A 16,231-nucleotide genomic window follows, 5' to 3' on the forward strand; every position below is an offset into this window, starting at 1 on the left:
CCTGGGGCTATGGTGTTGCTAGGTTTCTCTGGGGGGTGGAAAAAGAGCACCAGGGGGGGAAACTCAAGAATGAAGCAAGAGTTTAACTCGCATTTGAGGTGTTGTTTTTTGCTGTTACTGGAAAATTCCGGTGACCTTGACAAGGCCAAATTATGTGGACACAGGAATTACAAAATAGAGAAAAGGGTGGGGTAGGGTGATACATATATATATATATATATATAGACATAAAAGCAACAGAAGGTGCTCCATAGAACTTTCCTGAAGCAGAACACAGAGATGAGGTGAGTCTCTACCCCTTCTCTATTGTTCTCTTGATTATCTCAATCCTTTTACAACCATATTTTTAAAAAATATGTATTTATTTATTTAGAGAGATCACAAGCCCAGAGAACTGCTCAGCACTGGCTAATGGGGGTGGGTATTGAACCTGAGACTCTGAAGCTTCAGACATGAGAGTCTCCTCTATCCCATCCTAGTATTTTCATACACCTATTTTCTTTTCTTTTTTTAAATATTTATTTATTCCCTTTTGTTGCCCTTGTTGTATTGTAGTTATCATTGTTGTTGTTATTGATGTCATTGTTATTGGATAGGACAGAGAGAAATGGAGAGAGGAGGAGAAGACAGAGAGGGGGGAGAGAAAGACACCTACAGACCTGCTTCACCACTTGTGAAGGATGCCCCTGCAGATGGGGAGCTGGGGGCTCAAACTTGGACCTTTACAATGATCCTTGCGCTTTGCGCCACTTGTGCTTAACCCACTGCACTACCGCCCGATTCCCTATTTTCTTTTCTGACTGCTTAGAAGAGTGGTGTGTGTGTGTGTGTGTACAGGAGATGAGCTGTGCATACCTTCCTTCTTCTCCTTGCAGTCCCCTGGGAGCTGTTGTCACCCTCCTGCTCTGGGGGCAGCTTTTCGCCGTGGATGTTGGCAATGAGGTCACGGATACTGCAGGTGGGTCTTGGGTCTTGGGCAGACGCTGTATTTATCAGCACTGCTATGTGCCACATTGATTCTACAAGATCTGTGCCCTCTTGGGGAAGATCTAGTTACCTATTCTCATCCTTGTTTCTGGCCTTTTCAGTGCTGTGAAGAACACTGGAGAGGAGCCAGAATTAGGGGGGGAACATAACCTCCACTTGGCTCCCATATGGGATGGAGGGAGGCTGATGTACACAACAGCTTCTTCTTACTTGACTTCCTATGGGCATATGGGAACAATATCCAAATAATCACTTTGGCCTTGGCCTCGCTCGGCCTCTCCCTTTTTTTTTTCTTTGCAGATGACAACTGCCCAAAGCCCCCCACAATTCCCAATGGCTATGTGGAATACTCAGTGCGCTATCAGTGCAAGCCCTACTACAGACTGCGCAGTGATGATGGTGAGACTTGGACAAATGATTCCATGCCCTTCCCCTGGCCTGCTATGTTAATGATGAATGTGGAGAGTGAGAGAAAAAAGCAAACAAACCCTGAGTCCTTGTGCATGGTGACATGTGTGTTCTACCAGATGCACTATCCTTTCAGGCCCTGGTTTTCTCTTTTAAAAATTAAAAAAAAATTTTTTTATATTTATTTTATTTATTTATTCCCTTTTGTTGCCCTTGTTGTTTTATTGTTGTAGTTATTATTGTTGTTGTCGTTGTTGGATAGGACAGAGAGAAATGGAGAGAGGGAGGGGAAAACAGAGAGGAGGAGAGAAAGATAGACACCTGCTTCACCGCTTGTGAAGCGACTCCCCTGCAGGTGGGGAGCCGGGGTTTGAACCGGGATCCTTATGCTGGTCCTTATGCTTTGCGCCACCTGCGCTTAGCCCGCTGCACTACAGCCCGACTCCCAAAAATTTTTTTTATATTAATTATTTTCCCTTTTGTTGCCCTTGTTTTTTTATTGTTGTAGTTATTATTATTATTGTTACTGATGTCATCACTGTTAGATAGGACAGAGTGAAATGGAGAGAGGAGGGGAAGACAGAGGGGGGAGAGAAAGACACCTGAAGACCTGCTTCACCGCTTGTGAAGTGATTCCCTTACAGGTGGGGAGCCGGGGGCTTGAACCGGTATCCTCACGCTGGTCCTTGCACTTTGCTTAACCCTCTGAGCTACCTCCCAGCTCCCCCAGTTTTCTCTTTTGTCAATATCATGTAGTCTGTCCGTCTCATAGAGTTATGTGTACCAAGGAGATGAGGTAAAAGAACAAATAAGGGTGAGAATAACCCTTCCCCACCTAGTGAATTCTGTGTTCTTAGCCCACTGTTTTACATGCTTTCTATTTGTTCATTTAGTCCTCACAGCATCCCTCTGGCACAATACTGTTGTTATTCTCATTTTGTTGGTGAGAAAACTGAGACACAGTGTTTGCTTAACTGCCCATGATCAGAGAGCCTTAGACGGGGTAGTAGAATATGAAGCCTGTCCCCAACTTTGCCCTGCCTCACTATAGCCCCCATGACCACCATTCTGTTCTTCTGGGCTGAGCTGGCTTCCCTCAGCACTTGGTTTCTAGTAGAGTTCTACCCTTCTTTTTTTCTCTTCCTTTTTTCTCAATTTTTTTCTTCATTGGGGGGATTAATAGTTTACAGTTGACAGGAAAATCTAGTAGTTTGCACATGTGTAATATTTCTGAGTTTTCCACATAACAATCTAAACCCTCCCCCCCAGGACCTCCTCCACCATCATGTTCCAGGACCTGAACACTCCCCCGCTGCCCCAGTCTTTTACTTTGGAGCGGTACACCTTCTTTCTTTTCTTTCTCCTTTCCTAAATCTTCCTTTATATATTTTTCTCTCCTCCAGCTAGATTCAGTTTCTCTATTGACTCATTTCTTTTCTTTGGTTTCAGGAGTGTATACCTTAAACAGTGAGAAGCAGTGGGTAAATAAGGTCCTCGGAGAGAAACTTCCTGAATGTGAAGCAGGTAGGAAACCAGGGTCCTGGGAAATAGACCAAGTGGGGGTGGTGGGTAGACATCTCAATGGACATGTCCAAGAAGCACACCCTTCCTGAGTGGCTTCTGAGCACACAGGAACCAGGAAGAACTGCAATGGCCCACAGAGAATGAAGTAGCTATTGTGATGGTCTTGATAATGTTCACTGAGGATCGTGTACCCTCCGATTACAGGAAATTTGCCTAGAAAACTCAAGATCTGGATTAAGCAGGCTCCAGACAGAACAAAGAAAGAGAGGACATAAAATATTAACCTATGGGAAGTATGACATCAGAGAGTCTGGGTATGGGTCAGGACTTCTGTTTGTCATGAAGAGCTGTTGCTTTTTTCTATTAAAATTAAAAGATACTATATTTATTTTATTTATTGGGTAGAGACAGCCAGAAATCAAGAGAAAAGGGGGAGAGACAGAGAGACTCCTGCAGCCCTGCTTCACCTCTTGCAAAGCTTCCCCCCAGTGGATGGGGACTGGAGGCTTGAATCTGGGTTCTTGTGCATTATAACATGTGCTTTTAACCAGGTGTGCCACCACCCAGCCCCTCACTAGTATTCTTTTTAATGTGCCACTGGAGCTTCATGCATGTAAACTGTCACCACTCCTGGGCCAAAGTTTTCATTCTTTTAAAATTTAATTTCTAGTAGTGCTGAAGCGTAGCATGTGCACAATTCCACCACTCCCATGCTGACTTCTTTTTAATTTTATCTGTTGGTGGCGGTGGTGGGGAATAAAGAGAGAGGGAGGTGGGTAGAGAGATGGGGGAGAGAATGTACAGAGGGAGAGACACCATAGTACTGCTCCACTATCTGTAGAGCTTCCCCCTGGTGCTAGAACCCAGGGCCTCCTAGATGGAAAGGCGCATATTCTACTGGGTGAGCTATCCCACAGTCATGGAGAGATTTTATTTAGAGAGAATGAATTATTATTACTTTTTGAGAATGAATTACTATAGCTATTTACAACTACAGTTTATTTCAGGAGATTGTGGGCATCTCTTTGTTGTGATAAATAATTTCAACATCTATTCAATGCATACTCCATTTCCCAGCAGCTAAAGATCTGTTACTTGTCTCCTATGAGATTAAAAAAAAAAAAGCAGGAAATTGACCAGTCTTAGTGGTCTTAGTGATGTAAACAGTTACCAAAAAAAAAAAAAAAACCCACTCAAAACTGTGATCACTGGAAAGAAGAGAAGCAGGTAAGGGTAGTAAGAGTAAAACAAGGCATACTACTAGTCTTGAAAAAAATGAACGATGATAGTTTAGATAGCAGTAATATTCTAATAAGAGCCCATACTCTTAACTGACTTTCCCAGACTGGGAGGATCTGACTTTTCTACTCCTGATTTTCTGTTCTTTGACAGTATGTGGGAAGCCTAAGAATCCAGTGGATCAGGTACAACGGATTATTGGTGGATCGCTGGATGCCAAAGGCAGCTTTCCCTGGCAGGCAAAGATGATCTCTCACCATAATCTTACTTCAGGGGCCACACTGATCAATGAGCAATGGCTACTGACCACAGCTAAAAATCTCTTCCTGGGTCATACAGATAAAGCCAAAGCAGAAGACATTGCTCCTACTTTAAAACTCTATGTGGGGAGAAGGCAGCTTGTGGAGATTGAGAAAATAGTTCTCCACCCTAACTCCTCCAAGGTAGACATTGGGCTCATCAAGCTCAAAAAGAAGGTGCCCATTGATGAGAGAGTAATGCCCATTTGCCTACCTTCAGAAGACCATCTGAAATTGGGGCGTGTGGGCTATGTGTCTGGCTGGGGGCGGAATGCCAACTTAATGTTTACTGATCGGCTGAAGTATGTCATGTTGCCTGTGGCTGACCAAAAACAGTGTATCGAGCACTATGAAGGCAGCACAGTGCCTGAAGAGAAGAAAGAGCAGAGCCCAGTGGGGGTGCAGCCCATACTGAATGACTATACCTTCTGTGCTGGCCTGTCCAAGCATGAGGAAGATACCTGCTATGGTGATGCTGGTAGTGCCTTTGCCATTCATGATGAGGATCAGGACACCTGGTATGCAGCTGGGATCCTGAGCTTTGACAAGAGCTGTCAGGTGGCCCAGTATGGTGTGTATGTGAAGGTGCCCTTGATCTTGGACTGGGTGAAGGAAACTATTGCCAGCAATTAGTTCAAGGATGACTGGAAGCCCTTGGATGAAAGCAAGATATAACTATGGAAGGGGGAAACTGGATGGGATTAAGGGAATAAAGCACAAGGTTCAGCTGATGGTCCTAGTGTTTAATTAATAAAAAGTTTTCTTTTGAATGATTTCAGTGTTTTTAATCTCAGACTTTACAAATCCACTGTTCCTGGCGGCCATCTTTCTTCCACTGTTGTTGTTGGATAGGACAGAAATTGAGAGAGGAGGGGAAGACACAGAGGAGGAAAGACACCTGCATACCTGCTTCACTGCTTGTGAAGTGACCCCCCTGCAGGTGGGGAGCCTGAGGAGCCAGCAGCTTCAACTGGGATCCTTGTGCCGGTCCTTGCACTTTGCACTATGTGCGTTTAACCCAGTGCCCCACTGCCTGACCCCGTTTATTTATGAGAGTTAAGAGCACTGCTCAGCTATGACTTATCATTGTGCTGACGACTATGCCAGGGCCCCCAGGCATGCAGATCCTGTGCTCTAAAGCCTTGAACTATTTCTCCAATGACCCCTCCCAGATCTTTCCTGTTTACTCTTTTATGGGGCTGCAGCAGACAAGTTGTATAGATTTTACTGGGAATGTGGCAGAAGACACCCAGGCCACCTGAAAACTTTAAGTCAACACTGTTCCACTATGTGCATCATGAACACTGACCAAACAGCAGCACTAAGAAAGGTCATTGTTACCCTCCTTTTATGGACAAGGAGACAGGGACTCAGTAAAGTGATTTTCCCAAAGCTACACAACTATTAAATAGTGAACTGAACACAGAACCTACGTCTGTCTGTATAGGAACCATGAGCTTTTTCCCTGTATCCTTTTGCCTCTTTAGAGTTGAGTTAGGAGGTAGGACATAGGCCTAATGAAGTTCACCTTGAGATGCCATGTGACACAAAGTGATGTTAGAACATGTCACCACAGCAGAAAACTAAGTAAAATGGTAAAAAGGCAGGCTCTCTGAACTTGCTGGACCCAAACCATATCTTGGCAGACTGCCTTAAGCCCTACCCATCAGGCCCTTATCTATTCCATGAGGAGCTTAACCAGACCATCTATGTGGTCCCTACAAGCAGTAACATTTTTTTCCTTTACTGGGGGATTAATGTTTTACAGTCGACAGTAAATACAATAGTTTGTACATGCATAACATTTCTCAAAGTTTTCCACATAACAATATAAACTCCACTAGGTCTTCTGCCATCCTTTTCCAGGACCTGTAATCTCACTCCCACCCCACCCCAGAGTCTTTTACTTTGGTGCAATACACCAACTCCAGACCAGGTTCACAAGCAGTAACATTCTAAGGCTCAGAGAGGTCTCTTGATGAGTTAGAGGCTGCTCTTCCAACTTGGAAGAAACCTACCATTTATCAGGAGTCAAATACAAACCCCCTAAGGCTTCCACTTTACAAATATAAGGCTCTTGATTTTTTTTTCCATTTATTCCCTTTTGTTGCCCTTGTTATTTTATTGTTGGAGCTATTATTGTTGTTGCTATTGTTGTTGTTGGATAGGATAGAGAGAAATGGAGAGGAAGGGAAGACAGAGAGGGGGAGGGGAAAGATAGACACCTGCAGACCTGCTTCACTGCTTGTGAAGCGACTCCCCTACAGGCGGGGAGCTGGGGGCTTGAACTGGGATCCTTATGCCAGTCCTTGTGCTTTGCGCCATGTGCGCTTAACCTGCTGTGCTATCGCCCAACTCCCAAGGTTCTTGATTTTAAAAAAAGATTTTTTTTATATTTATTTCCTTTTGTTGCCCTTGTTTTGTTGTTGTAGTTATTATTTTTGTTGTTGATGTCGTTGTTGGATAGGACAGAGAGAAATGGAGAGAGGAAGGGAAGAAGACAGAGAGAAGGAGAGAAAGACAGATAGATACCTGCAGACCTGCTTCACCGCCTGTGAAGCGACTCCCCTGCAGGTGGGGAGCTGGGGGCTCGAACCGGGATCCTTATGCCGGTCCTTGCGCTTTGCCCCATGTGCGCTTAACCCGCTGCGCTACCGCCCGACCCCCGGCTCTTGATTTTTAAAAAATATTTATTTATTCCCTTTTTTTTATTGCTGTAGTTATTATTATTGTTGTTGGTGATGTCATCATTGTTGCATAGGACAGAGAGAAATGGAGAGAGGAGGGGAAGACAGAGGGGGAAAGACAGACACCTGCAGCCCTGCTTCACCGCTTGTGAAGTGACTCCCCTCTACAGGTGGGAAGCTGGGGGCTCGAACTGGGATTCTTAAGATGGTCTTTGCACTTGGCGCTACCTGCGCTTAACCCGCTGCACTACCGCCTGACTCCCCAAGGCTCTTGATTTTAAGGGTTATCCAGAATAAAGGATCTAGAACCCTTGTAAAAAGAGGAAGTTCTTTTTTTTTTTTTTTTTGCCTCTGGGGTTATCGATGGGGCTTGGTGCCTGTACTACGAATTCACAGATCTTGGAGGCCATTTTCCCCATTTTTCTTGCCCTTGTTGTTGGATAGGACAGAAAGAAATTGAGAGAGGAGGGGAAGACAGGGGGAGAGAAAGACATCAGCAGACTGCTTCACCGCCTGTGAAACAACTCCCCTGCAGTTAGGGCGCTGAGGGCTCAAACTGGGATCCTTATGCTGGTCTTTACACTTCACTTCATGTACACTTAACCCATTGTGCTACCGCCCAGCCCTCAAAAAGGAAGTTCTTCTGAGCTCTTTCTTGTTGTAAGTCTTTAGTCCAATGGCCATTCAGCAACAAACCTTCTTGTCATATTTTTGTATGACCTCTCCTCATGGATCACTGTTGCAAAGAGCTCAATTTCCTTTTTCTTTAAATATTTTATTTATTTTAATGAGATACAGAGGTATCTTCCCCCACCCTCATTTCCCACTCTTTCATAAGATTTCTCCAGCTTCTAAGTGCACTGATTGTCTTGTCTTCACTTCCCATACTGGTTTTGAGCACAAAAGGTAAAAGAGGCCTTGCTCCATTAGTTAGAGCAAGGGATACTCTTGTGACTCAGACTTTAACTCCTGGGAGTCTTTTTCTGTTCTCAGGGAAATATCTTCACAATTTTAATGCCTGACAGCCCAGCAGTAGAGTAAATAAGATAGAGTGGTTCCTGGCATGCAGTAGGAAAAGGCACAAAACAGTGTCCCTTGGAAGACATTTATTCTCCAGTTTCTCAATTTGCATCATCACCATGAGCCAGAGCTGAGCAGTGATCTGAAAAATTGTTTAATAATAAAAATACTTATATGGGGACCAGGCAGTAGCACACCCAGTACGCACACAGTGCTAAGCGCAACACTCAAGAACCTGGGTTCAAGCTCCTGTTCCCCACCTGCAGCAGGTTTGCTCCACAAGTGGTAAAGCAGGTCTGCAATCATCTCTCTTTCCCTCTCTATCTCTCCTCCCATCTCAGTTTATCTCTGTCCTATGCAATAAAACAGGGGAAAACAAAAAGGCCAGCAGGAGTACTGGCACTGAGACCCAGCAATAACCCTAGAGGCAAAAAAATGTTGTTAGACATAAAGGATAGGGGGCAGATGTTGGTGCACCTGGTTAAGCACACATTATAATGCACAAGGACCCAGATTCAAGCCTCTAGACCCCACCTGCAGGGGGGAAAGCTTCATGAGTGGTGAATCAGGGCTGCAGGTATTTCTGTCTCTCCCTCTCTATCTTCCCCTCCTCCTCAATTTCTCTGTTTTTATCCAATAATAAATAAATAAAAATACTTAAAAAAGTTATAAAGGATCTATAAATAGAAGAAAGTTCAAGAGAACTACAGGTATCTATAAGAACTGACACTGGAGGGAGTTGGGTGGTAGTGCAGCGGGTTAAGCACACGTGGTGCAAAGTACAAGGATTGGTGTAAGGATCGAGGCCTCAGCTGCCCACCTGCAGGGGAGTCACTTCACAAGCAGTGAAGCTGTTCTGCAGGTGTCTGTCTTTCTCTCCCCCTCTGTCTTCCCCTCCTCTCTCCATTTCTCTGTCCTATCCAACAATGACGACATCAATAACAACAAGAATAAAACAAGGACAATAAATATTTAAAAATAATAATAAAATAAACTAAAAAAAAAAGAACCGACACTGGGGAAACTGGTTACAGTTGACTTCACTGCTCTGAGACTGGCAGGTAGTCAGGGAGTTGACATGTAGGCACCCAAGGTCATCACAGTGCAGCTGGTCTTCCACGGAGGGGCCTGTATTTCCTATACAGTCAAACTTCTCTGCTGGGAGACTGAGCATGTTTCTGAAAGATTCCAGCTAAACAGCACAGCTGGACTTGGGAATTTTTCAAGATGTACCTTTCCCTTCAACTTTGACAGCAGATAATATCCTAAATGTCTTGATAGAGAAGGTCATATTTGGGAATATTTTTAGGGTCAATAGGACTTTGAACAATAAGTTTCCCCCTCATTGCTCCGCGGTAAATTACTTCAATCAAATCTATGAAGTCTTGTTTGGTTTTGAAACTTCCCACAAACTTGGTGTGATCTGGAGACCTAGAGAGTGGAGAAAAAAGAAAACAGTTTCTCTCAGAACTTCATCATTACTTTCTAGAGACCTTCAGCATAAGCAAAATGAGTAGCGGCGGTTACACATAAAAACTTCTATTTTTAGATCTATTTTAATCACTTGTCAAAGTAGAATTCCCTGGATGCTGGTGCAGGCAGTTTGTCTAAGTAGAGTGCAAAGCCCTTAAACAAGTTATCATCACTCAGTTCTAATTTGCTATATTTCTGAGAGGTATTTGCTTTCCCCAGGACTTAAAGATGATTTCATGTTACTTACTTGTATTAAACAAGTAAACAAACTTGTATTAAACAAGACCCTAGAAAATCCTTTAAAATGCTTCTTTCAACTTTCTCTTTAAAAATATTTATTTATTCATTCATTCATTATTGGATACAGACAGAGAAACTGAGAGGAGAGGGGATGACAGAGAAGGAGAGACAGAGAGACACCTGCAACACTGCTTTACCATATGTGAAGCTTTCCCTCTGTAGGTGGGGACCTAGGGGCAGAACCTGGGCCCTTAATCTGTGTGCTTAACCAGGTGTGCCACTACCAGGCCCCTTGCTTTAAATTTTCTCTGCTGGAGGAAGATTAATACTCCAAAACTACACTATTCTTTCAGACTTCAGTGGGAAATGTAAATCTATTCTTTATACCAATACCATCACTTTATACCAGAGTTGTTTAAGGTGGTGTGGGGGTGGGGGCAAGGCGATGGAACCTAGGACCTCAGAGCCTCAGGCATGAGTCTGCATAACCATTATGCTATCTCCCCTGCTCACATCAGAGTTTTGAATAAAAAATAAATCTAGATAGTGCATCAAGTGAAGAAACTATCAATACACGGCTCATATAGCCACCATCACTTGCAAACAATAACTAAAATTGTCCAAATAAGAGAAACTTTAAAAAAAATATTTATTTATTGTTGCCCTTGTTTTATTGTTGAAGTTATTATTATTGTTGTTATTGATGTCATTGTTGTTTGATAGGACAGAGAGAAATGGTGAGAGGAGGGGAAGACAGAGAGGGGGAGAGAAAGATTAACACCTGCAGGGCTGCTTCACCACCTGTGAAGCAATTCCCCTGCAGGTAGGAAGCTGGGGGCTTGAACTGGGATCCAACTCTGGTCCTTGCACTTTGTGCCTCATGCGCTTAACCCACTGTGCTACCGCTCAACTCCTAAGATAAACTTTAAAAAAAAAAATTTTATTTATTTATTCCCTTTTGTTGCCCTTGTTGTTTTATTGTTGTAGTTATTATTGTTGTTGTCGTTGTTGGATAGGACAGAGAGAAATGGAGAGAGGAGGGGAAGACAGAGAGGAGGAGAGAAAGATAGACACCTGCAGACCTGCTTCACCGCTTGTGAAGCAACTCCCCTGCAGGTGGGGAGCCGGGGTTCGAACCGGGATCCTTATGCTGGTCCTTGTGCTTTGCGCCACCTGCGCTTAACCAGCTGCGCTACAGCCTGACTCCCACCAAGAGAAACTTTTAAGATGACAATGAAGTCATTTCAAGCTTACTTACCCATAGTCCACTTTCATATGCTGCCCATTGAAGAAAAACACAGTAGAAGGGATATAACTGATGTCAAAATAGTGTGTATAAACGGGAGTTTGGTCCACATCTACCAGATATATAGTTGCCATTTTACTTAAGTCAGAAGAGGTCTTAGAAAGCTGCAATGAAGACAGAGATGTAGGTTACAATTTGAGAGGTAGCTAATGTCTCTTGAATGAAACTTCTTAGAATAAAGAATGTGTTTGAAGTTTCAGATTCAATCCCCAGGATCACTATAAACCAGAGTTGAGTAGTGCTCTGGTAAAACCACAACTGTGTATTAGTTTATCTGATTATGTTCATTTAAACAAAAAGAAAAAATCAGAAATTGTGAACAGGTCCTGAAATTCTACCCGCCCCCCGCCCCGCAATAATTATAATACTAGCAAACACTCATGGCACTTATTATGTTTATTATGATTGTCCTAAGTGCTTTATAATTCTTAATTCACTTAATCCCTACAACATTTCTATACAATATGCACTGTTCTGATCCTTATTCCACAGATTAACAAAACTGACACACTTTAAAAAGGGAGGTGATTTGCCCCTAGTAACACCAGCAAAAAGTAAGGCTGTATTTGAATTAAGGAAACTTGATTTCAGAGCTTACCATCTTGACCTATGCACTATCTATTCCATCTCTTCTACAGCTGTGGGGTATATTCCTCTAATCTCCTCCACCCCCACCCCACAGAAGAATATATCATGCACAAAGTGTTTTTCAGGACTTCATGCTTGAGAATCCAGTGCTTTATCCACTGTGCCACCTCCTGGACCACTTTGCACAAAGTTTTATTTTTTTCTTAAAGAGTCTTTTAAAAGTATTTATTTATTTACTCCCTTTTGTTGCCCTTGTTGTTTTATTGTTGAAGTTATTATTGTTGTTATTGATGTCATTGTTGTTGGATAGGACAGAGAGAAATGGAGAGAGGAGGGGAAGACAGAGGGGGAGAGAAAGAGAAACACCTGCAGACCTGCTTCACCGCCTGTGAAGCGACTCCCCTGCAGGTGGGGAGCCGGGGGCTTGAACTGGGATCCTTACGCTGATCCTTGCAATTTGTATCATCTGTGCTTAACCCGCTGTGCTCCCGCCCGACTCCCTGAACAAAGTTTTTAATAACAGCAATAAGGATTCTTATGCAAGATTCATATAGTGGGTATCTATCCATAGTCTTAGTTCTGGGGTTAAGGGAGGATAGTATTGGGCTATCAAAAAAGTCACGATGCATTTTTTGCATAGGAGAAAAATACAACATGATTTTTCCAACAATGCAACAGAAAGTACACACACAGCAGAGAGAGTCAAAGAGACCACACTACCAAAGCTTCTTTCAATGCAGTGGGAGCTGGGCTTAAATTTGGGTCACGCACATGGCAAAGCATCACACTGTTATTATACTGGTGCAACAGCATATATTAAAAATTTTTTCCCACAAGGGTTATTGCTGGGGCTTAGTGCCTGCCTAATAATGCCACTACTTATAGTGGGCACCCCTCCTTTTTTTTCTGTGTGTGTCCTTTTTCTTATGACAGAGATAGAGAAATGGAGGGAGAGAAAGAAAACACCTGCAGCACTGTTCTTCTATTTGTGAAACTTTTCCCCTGTAGGCGGGGCCAGGGTCTTGAACCTAGGTCTTTGCACATGGTAATGTGTGTGCTCTACCAGCTGCACCACCACCTAGCCCCTAGAAAAGCATATTTGCAGGAAGAGAAAATAAAGTTCAAACTGCAGTTCTGTAATTTAGTGGTTCTATGCTTGTGGGAAGTCACTTGATCTTCATAGGTGCCTGTTAACAATGTTTCTGGTCTTAGAGGGCTCTGATTGCAATTCCACTAGGACCCAAAATGTTTGTTACCAGGAATCTCTGTTTTCATACTACTACTGAAAGGGAAGCAAATCTGAAAAAAAAAAACAAAAAAAAACCAAGAGGAAGTCAGGCACTATTTCACTAATCTGAAAAAGATGATGAAAAAGGAAGGACATTTGGAAGTAGCAATCGGTGTAGATGTTACTTACAAAGAAAGCGAAGGTAGAAAAAAGGGGGTAAAATATAGATGTAGATATGGGTAGATAGAAATAGACATAAAATCAACTCATATCTATGACCTTGGGAGAACTAATAAAACAATTTGAAGAACTAATGTTTCTGGTCTTGCACTGTTTTGTTTGTGAAACAGATTTCATGGCTGCTAGCAGATATCCGTGACAGACCGGGCATGCCACACAGGTTTGGGGGTTCATCTTGGAGCAGGCACATGATCAGTTCTTGGCAGACGCATGCTAATGAATGAACAGCAAAATCTCCAAGTACTGCCTGCTCTCATCTATACTCTTTGTAGATGGAACATGTACATTTTAAATAAAAACACTTCATTAAAAAAAAACAACAAAAAAACCTCACTTACTATATCATCTAGTTGCAGGCAGACAGGGTCTTCATCTCTTCCAAACCTGAGGACCAATACTTTCTCTGCAGTACTTTTTATTGCCTGGTCTACTTCTATTTTGCTGGTCAGCTTGGGCAATAAGAAGCTCATCTTGAAGTAATCCAAATGTCAATCCTCACTGTTAGTTCTGAAAAAAAGTCCCAATATTTAAAGTCAGTAAGATTGTTAGATTGAGTGCATGAATCCTATGTTTTATATACTTATTGAACAGAAACAAATCGAGAGGGGTGGGGGAAATAGACACCTGTAGCACTGCAGGCTTGAACCCAGGTCCTTTGGCATTGTAACACGTGCTCTCAACCGGGTGCACCACTACCTGACCCTTATAAGTTCCAATTTTTAAAATGGAACCAAAGGAGTACATATTTATATAGTTAAAAGCTTCCCTCCCTCTAGCCTAGTTCCCACTTGCCACCCATCAGGTAACTAGTTAGTTTCTGTGCCTCTCCTATAGTTTTTTTTTTTTTTAACACATTTACAAGCAAATCCCCAAAATGCACTGTTTTCTTTCTTCTTTTTCTTCCTTCCTTCTCTTCTTTTTCTTTCATTCTTTCTTTATTCCTCTTTTCTTCACAGTCAAAAGATAGACAACAGTTTCAGAGTTTTGGCAGGAAAGAGATATCTTTACTTTTTTTTTTTTTTTAAATATTTATCTTTATTACCAAAGCACTGTTCAGCTCTGGCTTATGGTGGTTCAGGGGATTGAACCTGGAACTTTGGAACCTCAGGCATGACAGTCTTTGCATAACTACTATGCTATCTATCCCTGCCCAAGATGTTATCTTTAAATCTGGCAATTTGAAGAATCCACATTAAAGTTACATATGGACAATAAATTTATCTGGAAAGTTAAAATTTGCTAGCAAGTAAATTAAAAGATATATTAAAGTCCTTTCCCAGATACCTAGACATCTATCATGGGGAGATGAGGTGTTGTGTCAATGTATCCAAGGCTGTACTGTAAACCATTACCCCCCCCCGCCCCCCAACACACACAAAAATAGAATTTAAAAATTCCTTTATATTGACAAAGATCGACCCATCATGACAAGACTGTGAATGAAGGGGCAGACATTCATAGTCTCTGCTGTAGTCTACAGAAGCAAAACTTTTCTAGGAAGAAAAAGTTGCTACTCTTTGACTTAACAATTCCAGTATTGAGTTTTTTTTTAAATTTTATTTTTTAGGGCTTTTTAATGAGAGGGAGAAGGGAGAGGCGGGGAGAGAGAGGAGGGTAGGGTAGAGAAGAGAGGAGAGGAGCGGGAGGGAAGGAGCAGGGGAGAGAAAGAGATGAGAATTTTTAGTTAATTAAAGGGAATAAAGGGAAAGTTGAAACCAATGTATCCTGGGCAGAGTTAAGCAAGATTTCAGGGCAAAATCCTGACAGTATTAGAGTCTGGGAGATAAGTATATGGGGCATTGTTGTACTATTGTCACTACCTCTTGTGTTTGTATGGAAATTTTCATAATCAAATCTGAAACAGTATCCAATGATACTTCTTTTCTGAAACATGTCCAGAAAAAAAAGCACTTTGAACACATTAAAGTGGCAGCTGGGGAAGTGAAGAGTGACAGCGCCAGGCTGGCCTGTGGAGGTTGACTTTGGTCCTTGGCAAAATGATGTTTTGGTTCTCTCTTAAAATCCTAGTGGAAGGGCTCTGACGATGGCATAACAGTTATGCAATAAACAAGAACGTGAACATAGATCTATGTATCAAGTATTCCATCATCATGTTTAGATGGTGGTAAAATACATGACAATACAGTTGCTAAATACTAAACACGCTAGAGAAAAACGCCTTTAGGGTCAACAGTCATAAAAACCGTACAAGTATGACATCACTTCTGTAAATAAAACAAAACACTTACTGTACTGTATATATTTACATGGTAAAGTAACGATGCAAATACCCCTATGCACCACCAGTGGTTCCATCTCTGCGAGTGATTTTTAAAAACAAATTTTAATATTTATTTTCCCTTTTATTGCCCTTGTTGTTTTCTGCGAGTGATTTTTATTTACATCGCAGGCACACCGTCACTCTGTCAAAATAACCCAACAAATACATATCTCATGAGGCCTCGGCCGACCCTGCTGTAGGTCCCAAGTACTTGGGGAGCCGATACTTACTCAATTTCCACTTCAGAGCGGTTACTAAGCCCGCCCTCTTCCAAGAGCCAAAAAACAGTGGAACTTTCCCTCCCTACCCCAACCCTGCAGCAACCCGACCCCGAGCCACGAATGGGCTGTTGCCACTGGCGGACAGTTTAGGCGACCGGAAACGGATAAAACAAGCGCACAGGAGCAAGGAAAGGAGCCAGCATTCCCGCTCTAGATAGTTCAATGAACAAGTCACTGCCTATTTAACGAAACCGACCGGAAGTTTTAGAATCTTCTAAACCCAATTCGAGAAGGCGGGTCCTCACTGTTTAAATGAAGTGTAATTGAGCGCAGGAGACGCGGAAGTGTCTCCGATTAGAACACAAGAACTTCCGCCCTTACTAAATATGACCGAATATTTTTCCCCACTTCCGCCCCACCTCCAAATAAGAGGCGGGGACTCATTGGTTAGATTAAATGTAATTGGTCAAAGAGGCGCGGAAGTGTCTCC

General features: G+C 42.6%; 2 protein-coding genes across 3 annotated transcripts; one reads left to right on the plus strand and one right to left on the minus strand.

The window, feature by feature from the left end:
- The first annotated feature begins 127 nt into the window (after nucleotides 1-127).
- Nucleotides 128-5,230, plus strand: LOC103116721 (haptoglobin). Its single transcript, XM_016189815.2, has 5 exons — nucleotides 128-284; nucleotides 876-958; nucleotides 1,288-1,386; nucleotides 2,845-2,919; nucleotides 4,312-5,230. The coding sequence occupies exons 1-5, from the start codon at nucleotides 280-282 to the stop codon at nucleotides 5,088-5,090; spliced, it is 1,041 nt and encodes a 346-aa protein (XP_016045301.1). The 5' UTR covers nucleotides 128-279; the 3' UTR covers nucleotides 5,091-5,230.
- A 2,241-nt stretch (nucleotides 5,231-7,471) lies between these two features.
- Nucleotides 7,472-16,058, minus strand: TXNL4B (thioredoxin like 4B). 2 transcript variants are annotated; one of them, XM_060185220.1, is made up of 4 exons: nucleotides 15,998-16,058; nucleotides 13,578-13,746; nucleotides 11,136-11,287; nucleotides 7,472-9,595 (listed from the first exon to the last, which is right to left on the minus strand). In XM_060185220.1, the coding sequence occupies exons 2-4, from the start codon at nucleotides 13,707-13,709 to the stop codon at nucleotides 9,430-9,432; spliced, it is 450 nt and encodes a 149-aa protein (XP_060041203.1). In that variant the 5' UTR covers nucleotides 13,710-13,746; nucleotides 15,998-16,058; the 3' UTR covers nucleotides 7,472-9,429. The 2 variants fall into 2 exon arrangements, with proteins under 2 accessions (XP_060041203.1, XP_007526703.1); XM_007526641.3 differs by lacking the exon at nucleotides 15,998-16,058 and adding an exon at nucleotides 15,751-15,973.
- Nucleotides 16,059-16,231: the final 173 nt, after the last annotated feature.

Source organism: Erinaceus europaeus, chromosome 2 (assembly GCF_950295315.1).
Source record: "Erinaceus europaeus chromosome 2, mEriEur2.1, whole genome shotgun sequence".
Lineage (NCBI taxonomy): Eukaryota > Metazoa > Chordata > Mammalia > Eulipotyphla > Erinaceidae > Erinaceus > Erinaceus europaeus.

Excerpts from the sequence above, each read along its gene's own strand:
- TXNL4B (XM_060185220.1), bottom strand. The coding sequence starts at position 13,709 with ATGAGCTTCTTATTGCCCAAGCTGACCAGCAAAATAGAAGTAGACCAG. Across the intron at positions 11,288-13,577 it reads GCCTGCAACTAGATGATATA|CTTTCTAAGACCTCTTCTGA; the intron begins GTAAGTGAGGTT and ends TCTTCATTGCAG. Across the intron at positions 9,596-11,135 it reads CATATGAAAGTGGACTATGG|GTCTCCAGATCACACCAAGT; the intron begins GTAAGTAAGCTT and ends TCCACTCTCTAG.
- LOC103116721 (XM_016189815.2), top strand. Across the intron at positions 1,387-2,844 it reads CAGACTGCGCAGTGATGATG|GAGTGTATACCTTAAACAGT; the intron begins GTGAGACTTGGA and ends CTTTGGTTTCAG. Across the intron at positions 2,920-4,311 it reads ACTTCCTGAATGTGAAGCAG|TATGTGGGAAGCCTAAGAAT; the intron begins GTAGGAAACCAG and ends GTTCTTTGACAG.